Source organism: Gadus morhua, chromosome 4, assembly GCF_902167405.1.
Source record: "Gadus morhua chromosome 4, gadMor3.0, whole genome shotgun sequence".
NCBI classification, from domain to species: Eukaryota; Metazoa; Chordata; class Actinopteri; order Gadiformes; family Gadidae; genus Gadus; species Gadus morhua.
The window spans coordinates 33346277-33366098 of NC_044051.1; the positions used below are offsets into that span (position 1 = coordinate 33346277).

Genomic DNA, 19822 nt, shown 5'->3' on the forward strand with positions numbered 1-19822 from the left:
TATTGTGTAGTGTGAATTGTAATACATGTTATCAGTGAACCTACAGAGATGTTTTAGAGGCTTTGACCACTGGCAGCAGCCTCAAAAGACCCTCCTCTGAAGCAGAGTATTTCTTCAGGTCAAACACGTCCAGCTCCTCTTCTGATGTCACTAGGATGAAGGCCAGAGCTGACAATTGAGCAGGAGAGAGAAATTTTCCGGAGATACTTCCTGATGTCAGGTACCGTTCGATCTCCTTCACTAGAGAACGGTCGTTCAGCTCATTCAGACAGTGGAACAGGTTGATGCTTATCTCTGGAGAGAGATCGTCATCTATCTTCTCCTTGATGTAAGACACTGTTTTTGTATTGGTCAGTGAGCTAGTTCCTGTCTGTCCCAGCAGACCTCGTAGGACAATCTGATTGGTCTCCAGAGAGAGGCCCAGGAGGAAGCGGAGGAACAAGTCCAGGTGTCCGTTCTTTCTCTGTAAGGCCTTGTCCACAGCCCTCTGGTAGAGGAGGAGTAGTTTATCTTCCCCAGATATGGATGGTTCTTCTGATAGCAGATCGATACCAGTGTCGATGAAGAACAGAAAGACATAAAGGGCAGCCAGAAACTCCTGGAGGCTCAGATGGACAAAGCAGAACACCCTGGCCTGGTACACCGCACACTCCTCTTTAAAGATCTGGGTGAACACTCCTGAGTACACTGAGGCTGCTATGATGTCGATGCCACAGTCTGCCAGGTCTTCCTCGTAGAAGATTAGGTTGCCTTTCTCCAGCTGGTTAAAAGCCAGTTTTCCCAAAGAAACGATGATCTCTCTGCTCTCTGAACTCCAGTGTGGATCTGTTTCAGATCTCCCATGGTACTTCCTGTCCCCCTGTATGGACTGAACCCTCAGGAAGTGGCTGTACATCTGAGTCACGGTCTTGGGCATCTCTTCTCCTCTCTTGGATGTTTTTAAGATGTCCTCCAGAACTGTAGCAGTGATCCAACAGAAGACTGGGATGTGACACATGATGTGGAGGCTTCGTGATTTCTTGATGTGGGAGATGATTGTGTTGGCCAGCGCCTCGTCTCTGAATCTCTTCCTGAAGTACTCCTCTTTCTGTGAGTCGGTGAACCCCCTCACCTCTGTCACCCTGTCAACACACTCAGCAGGGATCTGATTGGCTGCCGCAGGGCGTGTGGTTATCCATATGCGAGCGGATGGAAGCAGGTCGCCCCTGATGAGGTTTGTCAGCAGCACGTCCACCGAGGTGGACTTTGTGACATCATTAAAGATCGGGTTTTTCTGGAAGTCCAGAGGAAGTCGACACTCATCCAGACCATCTAAGATGAAGACAACTTGGTACCTGTGGAATCTGCAGATTTCTGCTTCTTTGGTCTCAATAAAGAAGTGATGAACAAGTCCCACCAAGCTAAACTCTTTCTTTTTCAGTATATTCAGCTCTCTGAAAGTGAGGAGAAATGTGAAGTTTATGTCACGGTTGGCTTTGCCTTCAGCCCAGTCCAGGGTGAACTTTTGTGTTAAGACGGTTTTACCAATGCCGGCCACTCCAGTTGTCATTATTGTCCTGATTGGTTTATCTGGTTTATCTTGTCCCGGTAAGGGTTTAAAGATGTCCACACATCTGATTGGTGCTTCCTTCATGGCTGGTTTCCTGGAAGCTGTTTCAATCAGTCTGACTTCATGTTCCTGGTTGACCTCTCCACTGCCTCTCTCTGTGATGAAGAGCTCAGTGTAGATCTCATTCAGAGGTCTTTGCTCTCTTTGTGTGATTCCCTCATCCAAACTCCACAACTTCTTCTTCAAACGAGACTTGGATTTAGGTTGGCACTCGACAGCAGCAGATTCTAAATGAGGAAGAAAAACAGAAGACATCTGTTAGTGGATGGTGACATCAGTGGAACCAGGTCAATATTTCCTGTTAAATGATCAACTTTATGAATTTAGTGGCTTCATTACTTGTGGTCAGAGAAGCTGGTCGTGACAAGGACTGCACGGTACAGATTAGGGTTGGGCGATTGTCTACAAGCTTTCATCATCCGATTGCGCCCCCTAGAGATCGTCGATAGTCGATCTGATCGTCGTCAATATCTCCGTTTCATGTAACGCTGAATGCATCTACTCCTTTCTATTTCAATTGGTTTCATTGAAGCCGTCTGGTCAACCTGTAACTAATTCAATTTTCAACCGTTTACCTTCAGTCAAACCATTGAACAAATCTGTACACTTGTATCTTCAATAATATCAAAACGAAATGTTGATAGCTTTTGTACTTTTTTCAGAATCACAGTTTGAGTTTCTTAACAGCATACTTTTCAGTTGCTCTCATTGATTTCCGTTGACGCCAGAGTGTGAGGACGTTCAGGCACACACACACACACACACACACACACACACACGCAATAGCTCCGCCACATAGCTGCGTTTAGAAGGACACTTCTGATCGATTAGAAGCTGAAGAACAGCTCAATCTGTGTAATTTTTTTTCATGCATACGCCTCAACTGGAATACAATTCTCTGATCGGAATAGAATCCCATGCAGAATGGAAGAGGTGGTGTAGTCCGCTATAATCGACACCCATTCCGATTGGTTTGGGGTGGGTGCGGCTACTTAAGAACTGAGAGAGATGGCATCAGCAGCAGCAGTAGTTAGCAATTGGTCCGTCTGTACTATTATGCACACCGAACTAGACCGCTGTCAAGGAAAGTGGATTTTTTGCCTGATTCACGTTTTTCTTATCACTCTGCAAGTAGTCCGGTAACTTATCCAGCGTGTCCGGTTGCTAAGCGACGTCAACATCTTTGGCGGACTATTTCTCTGCCGGTCAACACTACGAATGGTAATTGTAAGAAAACACACCGTGTGAAGATATTGTTTCGTTTTGGCAAGGAGCCGTGTAATAAGCAGGATAATGCATAATATAATGTATCCCTTACATATATCATATAAGTCCAGACCAACATAAAGGTTGTGCGTGAGAGAGATACGGAAGTACGCTTACCACTTTTGTAAAGGCCATAAATACAGTACATTCAGATTGCACGATAGGAATAGATCTATTCCGATTAGAAATTGAATTGGATCAGAAGTGTCCATGTAAACGCGGCTTAAACAAACACACAATGGCTCCGCCATTGTCTTAAGACACACACACACAAAGTTTTTCAAAGTGACATGCAGCAGAGTGTGATGTCATTTCGCCGTGCGAGCAGACCGGTAGGTATCGAGCCCCTCCCCTCCCCTCCCCTCCCCTCTCCCTCATCACTCCTCTCTCCCCTCCTCTCTTCCTCCTCTCCTCTCTCCTCTCTCCTCTCTCCTCCTCTCCTCTCCTTTCCTCTCCTCTCCTCTCCCCACTCCTCTCTCCTGTCTCCTCCCCTTCTCATCTCTCCTCTCCCCTCCCCTCCTCTCCTCTCCTCCCCAAACCATTTAACATGATACCCCCACAATAACCCTTCATATCTGGACCAGAGTTCCTGTTGTTTCGGTTGGAGGACCGAAAATTCTAAATGTCTCCGTTCAGAATGACCGATTGGAAATAAGGCCCCGTCCACACAGAGCCGAAACGGGCGAATTTTTTTTTTCCAATTTGACCGGTAAAATGAAACCTTCCCGGTCACATGACCGGTACTAAACCATTTAACCTGATACCCCCACAACAACCCTACATATCTGGACTAAACCATTTAACCTGATACCCCCACAACAACCCTACATATCTGGACTAAACCATTTAACCTGATACCCCCACAACAACCCTACATATCTGGACCAAACCATTTAACCTGATACCCCCACAATAACCCTTCATATCTGGACTAAACCATTTAACCTGATACCCCCAAAATAACCCTTCATATCTGGATCAAACCATTTAACCTGATACCCCCACAATAACCCTACATATCTGGATCAAACCATTTGACCTGATACCCCCACAATAACCCTACATATCTGGATCAAACCATTTGACCTGATAACACCACAATAAGCCTACATACTGTATCTGGATCAAACCGTTTAACCCCCGAGAGGAAAGATATCTCCACATTGAAGTTAAAAGTCAATTAGTCTGAAAATAACACATAAGAGTGTCATATTGTTTTTCTAAAATTAAAATTTCTCTTGTTGTTAGGGCCAATTTATTCTTAGTTGTACTTTATTGAAAATGACCTCCCCCTGCTGGCACTTTAATGTCGGTTTGAGATGCCTCCTGGAACTCAATGTAGGTAGACAGGATGTGAGGCCCATTAGGAGACCACATTAGGAAAACGCCAGCCACGGTCGGGAGAATTTTTTTGACCACAAATACAAACTAGAATACAAACTCGAATACAAACACGAATATGAACACGAATAAGAATTGCCTGTGCAAATTATGTACAAAGATACATGCTGGAATATAACCTTTTCGTTTGCATTTACATTGAAACCCGCATACACTTTGGAAAATGTATTTTTTGTTATAGTTAGAAGGAAAAGAGATCCTATTTTCGTTGTAATTAGATTATGTTTGATTGAACTGGATCGTGCGTCTGAAATACCCCCTCACCTGGGCTCGCACGGCGTCTTGAAAGAAGGTAGGACAAGCTACCGAAACACCTGTCTTCAAAGTAAGAGTCTCTTCTGCCCTTCAAAATAATAGTCTCCTCTGTCTTCAAAGTAAGAGTCTCTTACCGCCCCACAGCGTGTCGGCCAGTTCCTCCTGGTTCATCTCCAGCTCTGTTTGATGCTGTACAGACTGAGCACTGGTAACCTTTGGCCTCTCCTGGTGTCTGTGGAGAACACACACACACACACACACACACACACACACACACACACACACACACACACACACACACACACACACACACACACACACACACACACACACACATTTTTCCTGACTTGTAAACATCAGTATCAGTAAGGTCTGATAACAACTAACTTGTCTCTTTTATCGTCTGTTTGAAACTCCTACCTCTCCTCTCTGGAGGGGCGTCCATCTTTAAGGTTAGGAGGTATACCCATAGACCAGTCACTCTTCATGGAGACACAGCTGGGTCCAGGGGAGTCTGCTCTCTCCAGCCTCCTTCTGACAAACAAACACCATCTGGAAGTTAGGACTTGTGGATATCGTTGCATCATCATTTATTGCAGGGCTACCCAACTAATATCTCACTTGCCATTTAAATAATCTTTTTATGTTTTTTGAAATATAAATATGAAGGGGAGCTGAAAAATGAAGTATTATGGCACTTAAGCACTATTATGTTGACATAAAAACAAACTAAGTATCCTTCATACTGTGCATAGTCACAGATTCACAATGAGTTTAGCTAACATAGAAAATAGAGCCATCAGTTTCTACATTTCTAACCACCTGTGTTATTCTTCATGGATTATTTGTTTCAATAAATCACCTCACCTCCAAAGATAAATTCAAACTGATTCGATAAATGGGGCCGTTTGAAAGACATTGAACCTTTAAACATTAAGGGCCCTATCTTGCATCCGGCGCAAGTGACTTAGTCACTGGCGCATGTGTCGTTGCTAGTTTACAACTGGCGCAGAGCGCTCTTTTGCCACCTGCGCCACTCGCCGGTAAATTAGGGAATGATCTTGCGCCCCAAGGGGCGGTTCGGCGGAAGGAGGAGGCGTGTTCTGGCGCAAACGGTATTTTGCCGTCTCTGAATACCATTGCGCTACTGACCAGGAAATACCTGGTTTAAAGTCAGTGGCGCGTTGTTCAGATGCTATTTTAAGGGCGCAAGCATACATGCGCATGCGATGCATACGGATTGCTTGTGCACCTCGCGCATACACTTTGCTTCTCTCATCTACCTAGCCGCACATTCTTGGTAAATTATTTGGGAAAGAACAGCTGATGCAGCGGTAATAAGTTGTAGGCTACTTTTTAATCAATGCATCTGCAAACACCGTACAGCAAACACATATTTTCTTGACACAGACATCGTGTAGGCCTACATGCCCATAACTTTTAGGATTGATGAGTAGGCCTATTTGATCGTGAAAAAAATTGTTTTACCGCGAGTGAGTGTTAAAAAGAATTAATGAATGCGGGCGCGCGTGTGTGCTCTGTTTAAACACACGCAAACTAAACACTCTCATCATCATCTCATCTTCGTCCGCTTATCGGGGGTCGGGTCGCGGGGGGAGCAGCTCAAGCAGGGGGCCCCAGACTTCCCTTTCCCGGGCCACATTGACCAGCTCTGACGGGGGGATCCCGAGGCGTTCCCAAGCCAGTGTTGAGATATAATCTCTCCACCTAGTCCTGGGTCTTCCCCGAGGTCTCCTCCCCACTGGACGTGCCTGAAACACCTCCCAAGGAAGGCGCCCAGTGGGCATCGTTACCAGATGCCCGAACCACCTCAGCTGACTCCTTTCTAAGTAAAGGAGCAGCGGCTCTAATCCGAGTTCCTCACGGATGGCTGAGCTTCTCACCCTATCCCTAAGGGAGACGCCAGCCACCCTTTTGAGAAAACTCATCTCGGCCGCTTGTACCCGCGATCTCGTCCTTTCGGTCATCACCCAACCCTCATGACCATAGGTGAGGATAGGAACGAAGATCGACCGGTAGATCGAGAGCTTTGCCTTGCGGCTCAGCTCTCTTTTCGTAACAACGGTGCGGTAAAGCGAACGCAATACCGCCCCCGCTGCTCCGATTCTCCGGCCAATCTCACGCTCCATAGTTCCCTCACTTGCGAACAAGACCCCGAGGTAGCCTACTTGAACTCCTTCACTTGGGCAAACTAAACACGTAAGGCATAATACAATCAATGGCAATGTCTATTACCGCGGGGACACATGCATATTATGATAGCATACAATACTGATAAGAAACAATGTTTATAATGTATTGCGTATATCATTAAATAGAACCACAGTTACCGCATATCATATGTTATAGCCTATCATATGTTTTCTTTGCCGAAATTTATTTGAGGACTCAGTATTTCTGAAGTTGTGGAAGAAAACCCCTTATTCCATGTGTGAATTAGGCCACATTATTTGGCAATAAACTAAGCCATTTGCAAATTCATGTGCATCTGTCTCATCGGAGACTGCAGACGCGCTGTCAAAATATCAACTCGTCCGATTCAAATGCGCTCATGGCTCTTAAAGGGGATGGGAGCTGGCACTCTCATTGGTTTGTTGCACGTAACGCCCAAACCACACCTACGGGTAATTAGGCTGCTTCAGACCAACCCTTTTGACGCATTTATCCGCCTGTAAAATAGCGATAGCGCCGTAGAACCGCCCACAAAGCTACTTGCGCTTTGCGCTTTCCCACTTGCGTTTCAGACCGTTAAAATAGGGCCCTAAACCTGTAAAGTCTGCTACAAATTGTCTTATAATTTATTTCATTCATACAATTCAAACAGCAGAATAAACGGCCTCAGCCATGAACCTATCAAGCCTGGATGCAGATAGAGGACAGGGAGAGAGAGAGGAGATGGAAGAGGGGTTTTATACAAATGTTTTTAAAGGTTTTAAAACAAATAGGGTACAGATTAATAAAGTGCTGCATGAGACTCAGGTGGTCATCCCAACAAAAGTAGAACAATATAAACCCGGTGTGCAATGTGCATGATGTATACATAATGGTGAGCGAGGGTACCAGATCGACAGGTTTAACTTTGTTAGGAATACCTGAAGCCTCGCTTTGACTGTGAATATTTGTGTGTATTCATCAATAGAAGAATTGTATGCAGGCTAGCTTTCCTTGGAGTTTGAATCCCCTCCAATGTCTCTGACGCTGCCGATGTTTGATTGACAGCAGTGTATCCTACCGCTCTATAAGGCTTGTTTGTGCTCTGTTTTGATGGTAGACAGTAAACACATTATCAAGATCGTTCTCTGAAATAATATGCATCTGTTTCCATTAACGGCGGCAATTACGACGGGTGTGCGAGCTGAATTTAGGGTAACCAAACAAGCATTGGTGTTCATTGTTAATTCCAAGGGCTATCTTAATTTCCTGTCTGCACAAATACATTTCCTAGGTTTGCTTGTTGTACTGCGTCAAGATGACAAAAATTTCGACCAGATGGCCTGTCCATGCATTGGTTCATCATAGGGCTTTGTCCCGCCTTACTGAATAGATATATCATTATCCACTCCCGGTTTAAATGGCAATTTTCATTGTGTACCTGCAGCCCTACCATTATGGAAAACCACTTTTTAGCTCTCGCAACGCTTTGCCACAGCAGAGACAGACATTGGCCTACGCACAGAGAGGGCGGGTCCTGGGGGAGGGGCTAACTGGATAGAAGGCTATCCTATTGGAGGAAATTAAACTAGCTCTCAATCTTGCTGAGGAACATCTTTCTCCAGGGTGTAATTGATCCTGATTGTTTATGTTCTGATTAATAATCTGCACGCCAGATGAAAATGATGAGAGGACAGCTTAAAAGGCCTGATTTATTAGCTGAATCCTTACCTTTTCTTTGAAGGGTGATGATTTCCATCTTCAAACTTAACAGGTGGATTCATACTCTTCATGGAGACACAGCTGGGTCCAGGGGAGTCTGCTCTCTGCTGCTGGACTATTCTAGAAAAACAAGAACCAGGATTTATGAATGCTTAATAGAAGCTGTATCTTTATTATATCTGGTAAATCCTTACCTGTTCTCAATTGACTGATTTCCATCTTCAAACTTAACAGGTGGATCCATAGATTGGAAACTCTTCATTGAGACACAGCTGGGTCCAGGGGAGTCTGCTCTCTGCTGCCGGACTCTAGAAAAACCAAAAGCGTTGTTTAAATTGATCATTTATTGCAGGACTATTCAATTACTTTCTCATGAGGGGCAGATTATAAAAATGGAAATATAAGGAAAAGTTATAATGGCATACAAGCACTTGCATGTTGACATAGAAACATAGCAAATACCCTTGATATTGTGCTGAGAGTGTTTATTCACAATGGGTTTGCTATCATAGAAAATAGGGCAGGCAGTTTATAAATTCCTGCACAGACCTGTGTTATTCTTCACAGATAATTTGTTTCAACAAATCACTTCACCTCCAAAGATAAATTCAAACTGATTCAATAAATAGGGCCTTTTGAAAGACATTGAACTTTTAAACCTGTAAAGTCTGCTACAAGTCGTCTTAATATTAATTTAATTCATACGATTGCTGGGTCCAGGAGTCTGCTCTCTGCTGCTGCTCTGGCCTTCAACACATCCACACTTTTTTATTTAATTAAGTTGTATTAGTTTTGAGCCACTCCAGTCTGTTTGAAACTCCTACTTCTCCTCTCTGGAGGGGCGTCCATCTTTAAAGGTAACAGGTATATCCATAGACCGGTCACTCTTCATGGAGACACAGCTGGGTCCAGGGGAGTCTGCTCTCTCCTGCTGCTCTAGGCTTCAACACAACACACACACACACACACAGCTGTTACTCAGAGCAATGATGGAGTCATGATGTATCACTGCTGAGCTCCGAGTTAGACAACAGTAGTTAATAATGACCCCCACTATAGGGGTATTCGAGGGGACTTCCGTTTCCGGTCTTGGTTGCGAGGGTGGGGGCCACAATCCCCCTTCCGCTTCTGGTCTGTGTGGGGGTGCCTCTGTGTGTGTGTGTGTGTGTGTGTCTGTGTGTGTGTGTGTGTGTGTGTGTGTGTGTGTGTGTGTGTGTGTGTGTGTGTGTGTGTGTGTGTGTGTGAGTGTGTGTATGCGTGTGTGTGTGTGTGTGTGTGTGTGTGTGTGTGTGTTTGTGTGTGTGTGTGTGTGTAAGAGGGGCATGTGGGGGTCAAGCGTATATGGGTGAAAGTTGACCGTAGTCATGTGTATGTGCGCGTGTGTGTGTGTGCGCTCGCGTGCGTGTGCGTGTGTGTGTGTGTTTGTGTAGCAGTGGCAGCTTTTAAAGTGAGGGAGGAAGGACTGCGTGCTTGGTTGCCATTGGCCTGCTTGCACTGATAGTGGCCTATTGGGGCATAAGTATGTGACACTCAAGTTGTTTCAGGGTGTTTTGATGAACTGCAACATCGCAGGATGGGATCATTATGTGAATTGATACAAATCCACCATTGGCAGCATTGGACTTTGAAAGCTGGTGGGCAGCATGTCTTGGACTACAATGGCAGAAGGAAAGGATGCAAAGCCAATAAGTCAAATCAGGCCTACTCTTGATTTGTAAAACTAAATAACAAAAATCTGGGCCTATCATTGGGCCTATTTTTGCCCTCAATGACTGAAGTTATTGGTTGTTATTTGGCTATGTTTATTTTCAGCTACAATTGCTTTGAGAAAAATAAAGAAACAATACCAAAAGTGATGCCACTTAAAATGCAACATGCTCTGAATCATTCACGTACATCCATTACATAATATCAAACTGAACGGTCAGAGTAACAAACAATTAAAAGAACAACAAGAACATTATTTCACAACTATTTACATGGGTTGCAAGCATAACACTGTTTGAGGCAATTGTGGATGGGATGTTTGGGATGGGTTGTTGGCTTAGCTCAGGAGGTAGAGCAGTTGTCTTGTAACCAAAAGGTTGCTAGTTCGATCCCCAGCTCCTCCTAGCTGAGTGTTAACGAGTCCCTGAGCAAGTTAACCCAAACTGTCGCCTTGCATGGTTGACTCTGCCGTCCGTGGGTCAATGTGTGTATTAACCGATGTAAGTCGCTTTGGAAAAAGCGTCATGCGAAAAAGTGAAATGCCCTAATTGTAAAGTTTCAGAATGTTCGTCATGGTGTCGGGACAATTAAGATCTTCATTTATAGATCAAGTCAACCCTCCTCGCGGCCTCCGCCCGGCCGCGGGCTACGGATCCCTTAGCTAGTCACACCCACTCAGAGGAGGACTTTCCTCCTCTCACCCATTGAACCCCATGTTATTCACCGGCCGCCAACACTTTCGGGGAAATGAATGGGAGGCAATGGAGGCTGAGGGAGGAACGTCCTCCCTGAAGTAATTATCAATAGGCGATAGGGGGTGCTAATGTCCCTTTACCGAGGGAAACGAACATTACATATACAAAGGCATTAAAGTAGTCCTATTTAAGGGCATTCATTCATCAAAGTAGTCTGGACAATCTACCTCTGTAGATTCTCTGCTCTTTCCTACATTATCAATTGCTTATGTCATGTTGATCAAAATGTATTGTAATGGTCTCTATGGAAAATTGTCACCCCCACAACATTTGGGTATTAGTTCATTGCATAAGTCTTTACATGCAAAATGGTTGAACAAGTTGTCATAATATGTCAAGCATATTCCTATACATTTCTATACACTAGCATTAGATTCTTTTTTTTGTTATTTTTTCTAAATCCGTCCTGAATTGGTCAATTGCCCCCAGGTGAATCTTGACTTTCTTAATGAAGGGGAAATGTTTGAAGCGTTAGATCAACCAATGATCAACCAGTTTATTGAAGTAGCTCAAAGGTGCATCTCATGAACCATCAAGTATATATATAGCTGGAGCACAACACAATGTTACAATGTTTGACAATGGAAGGACAAGGAATTGGACGGGCTGGTCGAAGGGTACAGCCAAATGTTTGGAGAACAACTGTGTCCTCAATCATTCAGACTTTTCGTCAACAGAACAGGTATGTAATCTAACGATAGGCACTGTACTGTATACTTTCTGTAATGCTTCATATTACATTAACATGTATGAGCATGCAGTAACTTTACCTCACAGTAAACAGTACAACATTGTATAGTGATATACAGTACTGTAAGTGTGACCTTTACACATTTGCTATGGCTGTAGAAAAGAAGAAGCAATATGTGCTGTACACATTTGATGTAACTGTATCTTGTCCAAAATGAAAATGCATGTAATTCATAAAACTAATTTTGTGTCTTCTGGATATACCGTGCAATGGAACTGGAAGCAAGTGAACCAACGCACAACTTCATCTGCGTAGATGAGGCTGGATTCAACCGAACGAAACAAAGAAGGCGTGGTTGAAATATCATCGGCTACAGAGCTACGGTTGATGTGCCATACACTAAGGTGTAACTTAATAATTTACAATAATTGTCTTCAAAACTTTAGCCATAGTTTACATCAGAACATGTTATGTTCCAATCTTACTCAACCGTTAAAATTGGCTGACACTTTAAAATATATATATTTGATTTTGAGTTCTACACTGTTATATTGACAACATGACTAAGCAATTTGACTGTCTTATCCGTAGACAATGACACAAGGACTTGTCATTCTGATGGCACTGACATGTTCATTGAAACAGATATTTACTTTTGAGAGTTGAACTAAGGATTTTGAGCAAGAGACTTGCTTTTGCAGGTAATCCATGGTGTTTTGCTATTTCAACGCATTGTTTTGAGAAATGCATGAAAATATCGATCGTCTATTTTCAGAAAAGATTGACAGTATAGTCTATGTTTATTCATGTTGGCAGCCTACACATTAGAAATTGCTTAAAATAAGGAGCATTAACTTTGTGGAAGGGATCCCTAAATCTCTGGGCGATGATTCAAACTTTCCAACCCATAGTAGAAAACTACTCATTATTGATGACTTGATGAACGACGCGTGCAATGATCTAGAATTTCAGTATGTTTTTACCAAATATGTATCGTAACCTCAGTTGTACCAGAATCAGAATCAGAATCTCTTTATTGTCATTGCACAAAGTACAACGAAAATGGGGTAGAGGCTCTTAAAATAAGTGCTTTTAAAAAATAAATAGATTTTTTTTTTTTTTTATGAAATAAAAATATCTTTTTAAAACAAACTAAATGAGAAAGGTGTTTTTTTTAAAAATATATATAGAATGTTAAAGAACTCAAAAACAAATATATATATTTTCAAATGTCAGCCAATTTTGAAAGTCAGATTGGTAAGACAATGCAATAATTTATAATTCTGCATTATTTAGAGAAATAACATCTCTGGCTTAGAAACAGTTTTTTAGCTTTAGTTTGTTTTTGATCAGATTGCCCTGTAGTGCCTCCCAGAAGGCAACCGTGCAAACAGGTTATGGCCTGGGTTGGATGAGTCTCTCAGGATGCTATGAGCTCTCTTGAGGCAGTGTCTATTGTAGGCATCCTCAAGAGAGAGAAGAGGACATCCATGTGTATATGGATGTATGTATCTGGTACAGAATTTATTTATGCAGGGTAAAACCAGCAGAACAATAAGTTTAAACAATAATCACATGGTTTTGTTTAAGAACCCACACGACAAATATCAGATTTTGTTAATAGCCAGGCAGATGTTCCCGTGGAGGACAAAGTATTTTCTAGAGCCCTTTACCGATGCTACTAGTACGCCGTATGGCTATCTGCTAGTGGACTTTAAAGCCACGACCCGACACACTACGGCCAGACAAGTGCTGGATACATCAGTTTAATCTAACCCAGGAACGGTAACCAGGACAAAGTGCAAGCCATTGTGAACCCCATTTAAGTTCCCTGTTCTTCAGTGTGTTGTTACACTACATTACCCATGATTCAATATCACAGGGCCCTCCCCATGTGCATCAGTGCTGCCAGACGGTTGCACTGAGGCGCAAACATGTCGTGTGCTGTTGCATTTACATTTAACCTGCACCCATATACGTTTGCCCCCCAAATGACCGCTCGCTGCACCCCACCTTAGGAAGCCACACCTGCCTCACACACACACCCCCACACACACACACCCACACACACACCCCCACACACCCCCCCCCCCCCCCCCTCCCCCCCACACACACACACACACACACACACACAGGAAGTGGGGTTGTGGCCCCCACCCTCGCAACCTATTCCCGGAAACAGAAGTCCCCTCGAAAACCCCTATAGTGGGGATCATTAATAACCACTGACAACAGTCACAGGCAGAGATCCTCTTCTTACCTCTTAGCTTTTCTCCGGCGGCCATGTTCCCCAGACAGAGTGGTCTTAGAGGCAGGACCCCCATCCTTTCTCTCTTCATCCATAGTAGACTGGAGACCTGGACACACACACAACTCCTTCTGAACTTTAGCTGTTTATTGATAGAAAAGATCATTGTGACTGAGTCACACTAAAGCATTATGGACGTCACGTCATAGATCATAAATATGAACCCCACGACAGGGTCTACCGGAAGTGGCGTACTTACGAGCTCTATTAAACTGTAAATCCCCAGTCACTACGCACACATATTTAACTTAAATATCAGCACATTCAAAGGACTTCTGTCACGTCCTTCTTTTAATTGGAGTAGCATCAAGACAAACGAACGGGTCAGAAAATAAGTAAAACATGAACTAACAATGTATTCTCTACAGTAAACTCATTATTATATACCAGTAACCTACAGACAATATAAACGGTAGTAAACTGGTTGTTCATTATTATATGTACACAGGATACTTGCTCAGTATGAGTATAAGTACACAGGATACTGGCTCATTATGTGTAGAAGTACACATGATACTGGCTCAGTAAGAGTATGAGAACACAGGATACTGGCACAGAATGAGTATAAGTACACAGGATACTGGCTCAGTATGAGTATAAGTACACAGGATACTGGATCATTATGAGTATAAGTACACAAGATACTAGCTCAGTATGAGTATCAGTACACAGGATACTGCCTCAGTATGAGTATAAGTACACATGATACTAGCTCAGTATGAGTATAAGTACACAGGATGGTTGTGTGTGTGTGTGTGTGTGTGTGTGTGTGTGTGTGTGTGTGTGTGTGTGTGTGTGTGTGTGTGTGTGTGTGTGTGTGTGTGTGTGTGTGTGTGAGTGTGTACTGACTGTGTACTGTGTGTGTGTACTGGTGCGTACTGTGTGTGTACTGTCTGAGTATGCTGTGTGTGAATGTATGTACTGTGTGTGAACTGTGTGTGTACTGTGTGTACTGTGTGTGTAATGTGTGTACTGTGTGTGCGTGGTTGTGTCCACTGTCCACAGAAATCACTAGGGGTTGATGGAAGTGATGTCTGCTGTTGAAGTCAAAGCTGCGTTTCATAGACATTATATTTGTCTGTAAGCTACAAATGGTTCAACAAGCAAAGCACGAACTGAGTTGAAGGACTAGAGGTTTCATGATCGAAGATTTATTCAGCAATATAGGCCTCAATAAGTCCCCCTAAAACCATATGTTCTATTATAACTGAACTCAACGTGCTCTGGATGGTGTGAAGGCCAACATGAATTAGTATGCTAAGGTCTTCATTAAATGATCTGCATTCAAAATGATACTTTTAGGTACCTCGTCGAGGGCTCACAGCATTGCGGACAGACGCTGCAGAACCACCAGAGCTGCTGGGTTGATGTAGTCTTCTTTTCTCTATAGCCTTTAACTGAACAATTGCAAAATAAACGGTCAAACTATTGACATGAAAACAATAGGTCCAAAGAATTATAACATGACAAAGAATCACACACACCCAGGGCCGACGGACTGCGGGGACAAGGGGGACAGTTGTGGGGGGGCCCAAGGCAGAGGCGGGGCCCATGAAAAAAATAAAATAAAATTACCTATTGGCCACGTCTTCCCCCCCCAACAATCGCTCCATTCCCCCCCCCCCCCCGTCAACAATCGCTCCATTCCCACCCCCCCCCCCCCCCCCCCCCCCCCCCGTCAACAATCGCTCCTTCCCCCCCCCCTGTCAACAACTTAACGCAGGGGGGTCCATCAGTACCTATAGTATAGGGGCCCAGGATTTGGTGCAACAGCCCTGCACACACACACACACACACACACACACACACACACACACACACACACACACACACACACACACACACACACACACACACACACACACACACACACACACACACACATCTTCACCTTTGCCACGTTTAACATCCTACCCTTTAAAAGTCACAAACGGTCTACTCTGCTGCAGTCTGTGATTTATTTTACTCCAGCTGTAGTAAAGTAGAACATTTTGCGTTTAAATGATTCAACGTCTCAAGACGTTGAATCATTTACACGTCTTGAGAGTAGTAAACCAAATGATTTGACAAAGGGTCCGTTTTGAAATCCTCTAAAAGGTGCACCGCAGCACCACCTGCTGGTGAGAGGATGTCAATGTGATTGGCTGATCTGAAGAACACGGACCGTCGTCACCAGTGACCTATGTGTTGATGCGGTCGCGGCAGAGTTAAGTCACCTCAATGGTCATGATAATGTAATCATAATACTGCATTACACATATAACAACTGTGCATTCTATCTCAAGCACCTTTAAAGTCCCCACAGGACACAAATCCTAAATCGGAGGAAACAGTCATTATAACCTCAACCTAACGCTTCACTCCAGGCTGGAAGGTTCTGGGTTCGATCCCCAATGGCCACAGTCTAACACGTAGCATTCTACAGAGCAGGAATCAAAATGATTCAATAGCAATTTGGACAAATAGCATTTGCATCCATACATTTAATAAGGTTTATAACCATGTGGTTTCACAGGAGACAAACCATCACCCTATAGATATGATTCAAAGTTATTCATATTTTTGATCTATCACGGATCAGAGTGGACTACAGTACCTTAGTCGTCTTCCTGCTGTGATGAAGTGAGCCACAACAAACTGTCCGACTCATAACAAAGAAACTATGAACCAACCAGTTGGAACAGTTCCCCTCCCAGTTCATACTACTCCCAGACATGAACTAACATGCTAAGGTGGCTGATCCAAGAACATAACTTTATCAAAATATGAACGATCGACAGAGAGCTGTGATGCGTAGAAGCTCAGAGAAAAACCAAGAGACCCTTAATGGTTCAACCAGCATGTAGAGACACTCAGTCACTGAGTCAACTGCTTCTGTACAGCAGAACCAACAGAACATAGATACCATGTTATCAAGAAAGAAACAGATAAACATCATCAATAGAAGCACATTAAGTAGAAAAGGCCTCCTCTGCTCTGTGTCTATTGAACTCCTCCATGTACAATCCTCCTCCATCCTTTAAAGACACCACCACCTTGATTATATGAACACTTGATTTGCGTCAGTGTGAACGTATGAATCAGTATAATCTATACAATAGATGGATGATTTCTCTTTTCCGTACAAGACACTCAGAGTACAGAGTACTCAGTAAGGGTTAACATGTTGTACTTGCGAGTGATTCTATAACAGACTAGGTATTTAGTTTACTATTTCCTTCATTCATTCCTCTTAAATGAGTCATCTCGTTGGGTTGGATTCATCTTGTGTTTCCTTCCTCACACCCTTTACTGGGTGTGACTTACACCCTGTACTGACAGGTATGGAATGGCCAAGGCAAGGCGCACGCACACACACACACACACACACACACACACACACACACACACACACACACACACACACACACACACACACACACACACACACACACACACACACACACACACACACACACACACACACACACACACACACACACACACACACACACGCACACACGTTATTCTATCTGGATGAGACACTCTCATGATTGTGTGAGGGTCACCTGCTACCGTTTGTGCAGAAATAGTTTTTTTTTAACCAAAAACAGATTGCTATGGTCCCATGAGTGTGATGTCAACACCACAAATCAATAGAAGACCCTCCATGGCTCACATTCATATAGTCATCGGCCTCCATGTGGGTGAGGGTGAGGGGGTTTTGATGCGTTTGAACTCCTTGTCATGTTGCTGTGACTTCATGTCTCCGGACAGAGCTGGAGGTCTGTCAAGTGTACTTTATGAACACACACCTTTAGTCTCATCAAACCAGCACAGTTTACAACCATTGTAACGTGATGTCACTCAGTATTCAGAGGGTTTAGGGTCGCAGAATCTTTATTCTTTATTTTTTACTTTATTCCAACTTAACATACAAACAATATAACATAACACACAATGATCCAACGGATGGAAGTCAGCCTGCGTTCCTCCAGAGAGCTCCCCAAGGTGCAGTCCCCTGAAGGGGAGTTCAACCCGCGCCGCTCCAAGAGCTGCGCCAGCTGAAGTCCGACACACTGCCTACTGCGAGGACTTCTTATACCGTGGCACAGGTGACAGAAAGGCTGGGATCAGCTCTGCTCCACACATGATGTAGGATGGAAACATCTATCATGTTGTTCCCCCTTCATCGTGTAAGCTCCGTCTCCTATTCCTTGCATCGTCTAGCCGCTGTACTTGTTCCTAGCGTTAGCCAACGTTAACCTTTGTGCCTGGGGTATCCTGGGCACGAGGGAGCAGAGATCCCCTCATGCGTTCTCTCCTTGATGAGAACACAGGAAACTCTGTCCTTTAGGTAAACATTATTATTATTTGATCCTTGACAACTGCCGTGGGAGGTGTGACTTCTCAGTTGGACCCCCCCACACACACATGTAGAAACCCCCCCCCCCCCACCACACACACACACACACACACACACACACACACACACACACACACACACACACACACACACACACACACACACACACACACACACACACACACACACACACACCAGGTGGAACCCTAGCCATGCTCACATGTGTACCCCTTCCATCTCATGTCAAACCCACATGCCACAGAGCCATCCAAGGCAGAACTCTCGTGCCAGGTCACGTCCTCATGCCAACAGCATCCCACCAGCCACGCCCAGCTCTCCTCCAGGACACCCAGAACAGAGCACAACCTTCAGGGCCTCCAGAGAGGTCAATGATGAACACCGTTCTTCAGTGGCGCCCCACACTGGGGAGGGGTTATGCAGGGGGTCTCCAGAAGGGGTCCCCGGGTGATTCAACGTCTCTGAGGTCATGTCTCTGTAGTCCGGCGGTCTCCTGAAGGAGAAGCCTTCACAGAGCGCGCCGCTTTAGCCTGAGGACTCTGGGGAGGAGGTGAGGAGGAGGTCATCGGTTCAGGAGACCCCCCAGTGGAGGGTGGAGGCTCTTGAGGAGCAGGACCCTCCATCAGCGACAGGCTGACCAGGACTCTGCTGGACCAGGTGAAGCTCCCTGTGGACGGTGTTCACTCCAACCCCCGAGATGGAAGCCTCTCTCAGGCTGAACAGTGATGGGCGGGGCCAGCTGGACCTGGGCGATGGCTCCCTCAGATCAGAACCACCTTGGACTGGCCCCGACGAAGACCCTTTATGACCTGGAGCTGTGCCCCTCCAGCTGAGGGGGTGGAGGGGCTGTGGCTGAGGCGTCTCCATGCCTGGAGGGGAACGTTGGGGTGTGCTCCGTGGTTCTCTGGTGACAGACTGAAGTCGTGTTCTGGTCGTTGAGACGAGGAGTCCTCTCATCTCCCCCTGGAGTTCCTCCTTCTGAATCCCGGTCCCCGTCTTAAAAGGCCGTTCTAGTCCATGGAGCTGATGTCACAACGGATTCTCCAACACGCGGTGGTGAAGGGATGAACACGCTTTAACCAACCCACCTTGAAGGAACCTTTCATTATAGCTTTACAGTCTGCTCTTCATTTAGTTGTGTTGGGTCTTCTGCTCGCTTGTTGGTGTGTGTGTGTGTGTGTGTGTGTGTGTGTGTGTGTGTGTGTGTTAGTCAGTGTGTGTGTGTGTGTGTGTGTGTGTGTGTGTGTGTGTGTGTGTGTGTGTGTGTGTGTGTGTGTGTGTGTGCAGGGGCCATGCTCAGTCAGGAGGTCCCTTTTTTTTTTTCTACAACCAACACAGAGAGGCTGACCCCCCCTCTACCCAGACCCCCACCCCCGGGAGGAGGTCCTCCTGGGTGAAGGAGGACCAGAAGGTGTGGAGGTGTGTCAGTGTGTCTGAGGACCCTCCTCCACCTGGGGACACTCTGTAGAAGGACAGAGAGCCAGCAGGCCGGTCCAGATACACTCCTACTCTGGTGGAGCCAGCGGGGCCGAGAGGGAGGACTGTCACTATACCGTTGTACCGGGCAGAGTAA

General features: G+C 44.9%; 2 protein-coding genes across 2 annotated transcripts in view; both read right to left on the reverse strand.

Moving 5' to 3' along the window:
- The window catches only part of LOC115541733 (NACHT, LRR and PYD domains-containing protein 3-like), a 38046-nt gene that overhangs the window by 3223 nt on the left and 15001 nt on the right, over positions 1-19822 (reverse strand). The window lies entirely within an intron of this gene.
- Positions 41-19116, reverse strand: LOC115542896 (NLR family CARD domain-containing protein 3-like). Its single transcript, XM_030355386.1, has 3 exons — positions 18888-19116; positions 18552-18755; positions 41-1836 (listed from the first exon to the last, which is right to left on the reverse strand). The coding sequence occupies exons 1-3, from the start codon at positions 19114-19116 to the stop codon at positions 41-43; spliced, it is 2229 nt and encodes a 742-aa protein (XP_030211246.1).

Bases quoted from the DNA above. Each gene is read 5' to 3' on its own strand.
- LOC115542896 (XM_030355386.1), bottom strand. From the start codon at position 19,116: ATGGAGACGCCTCAGCCACAGCCCCTCCACCCCCTCAGCTGGAGGGGC. The intron at 18,756-18,887 runs GTCAGCCTGTCG...CGCTCTGTGAAG, and splicing joins CCTGGTCCAGCAGAGTCCTG to GCTTCTCCTTCAGGAGACCG. The intron at 1,837-18,551 runs GTGGGATGCTGT...TTCCTCATTTAG, and splicing joins AGGAGAGCTGGGCGTGGCTG to AATCTGCTGCTGTCGAGTGC.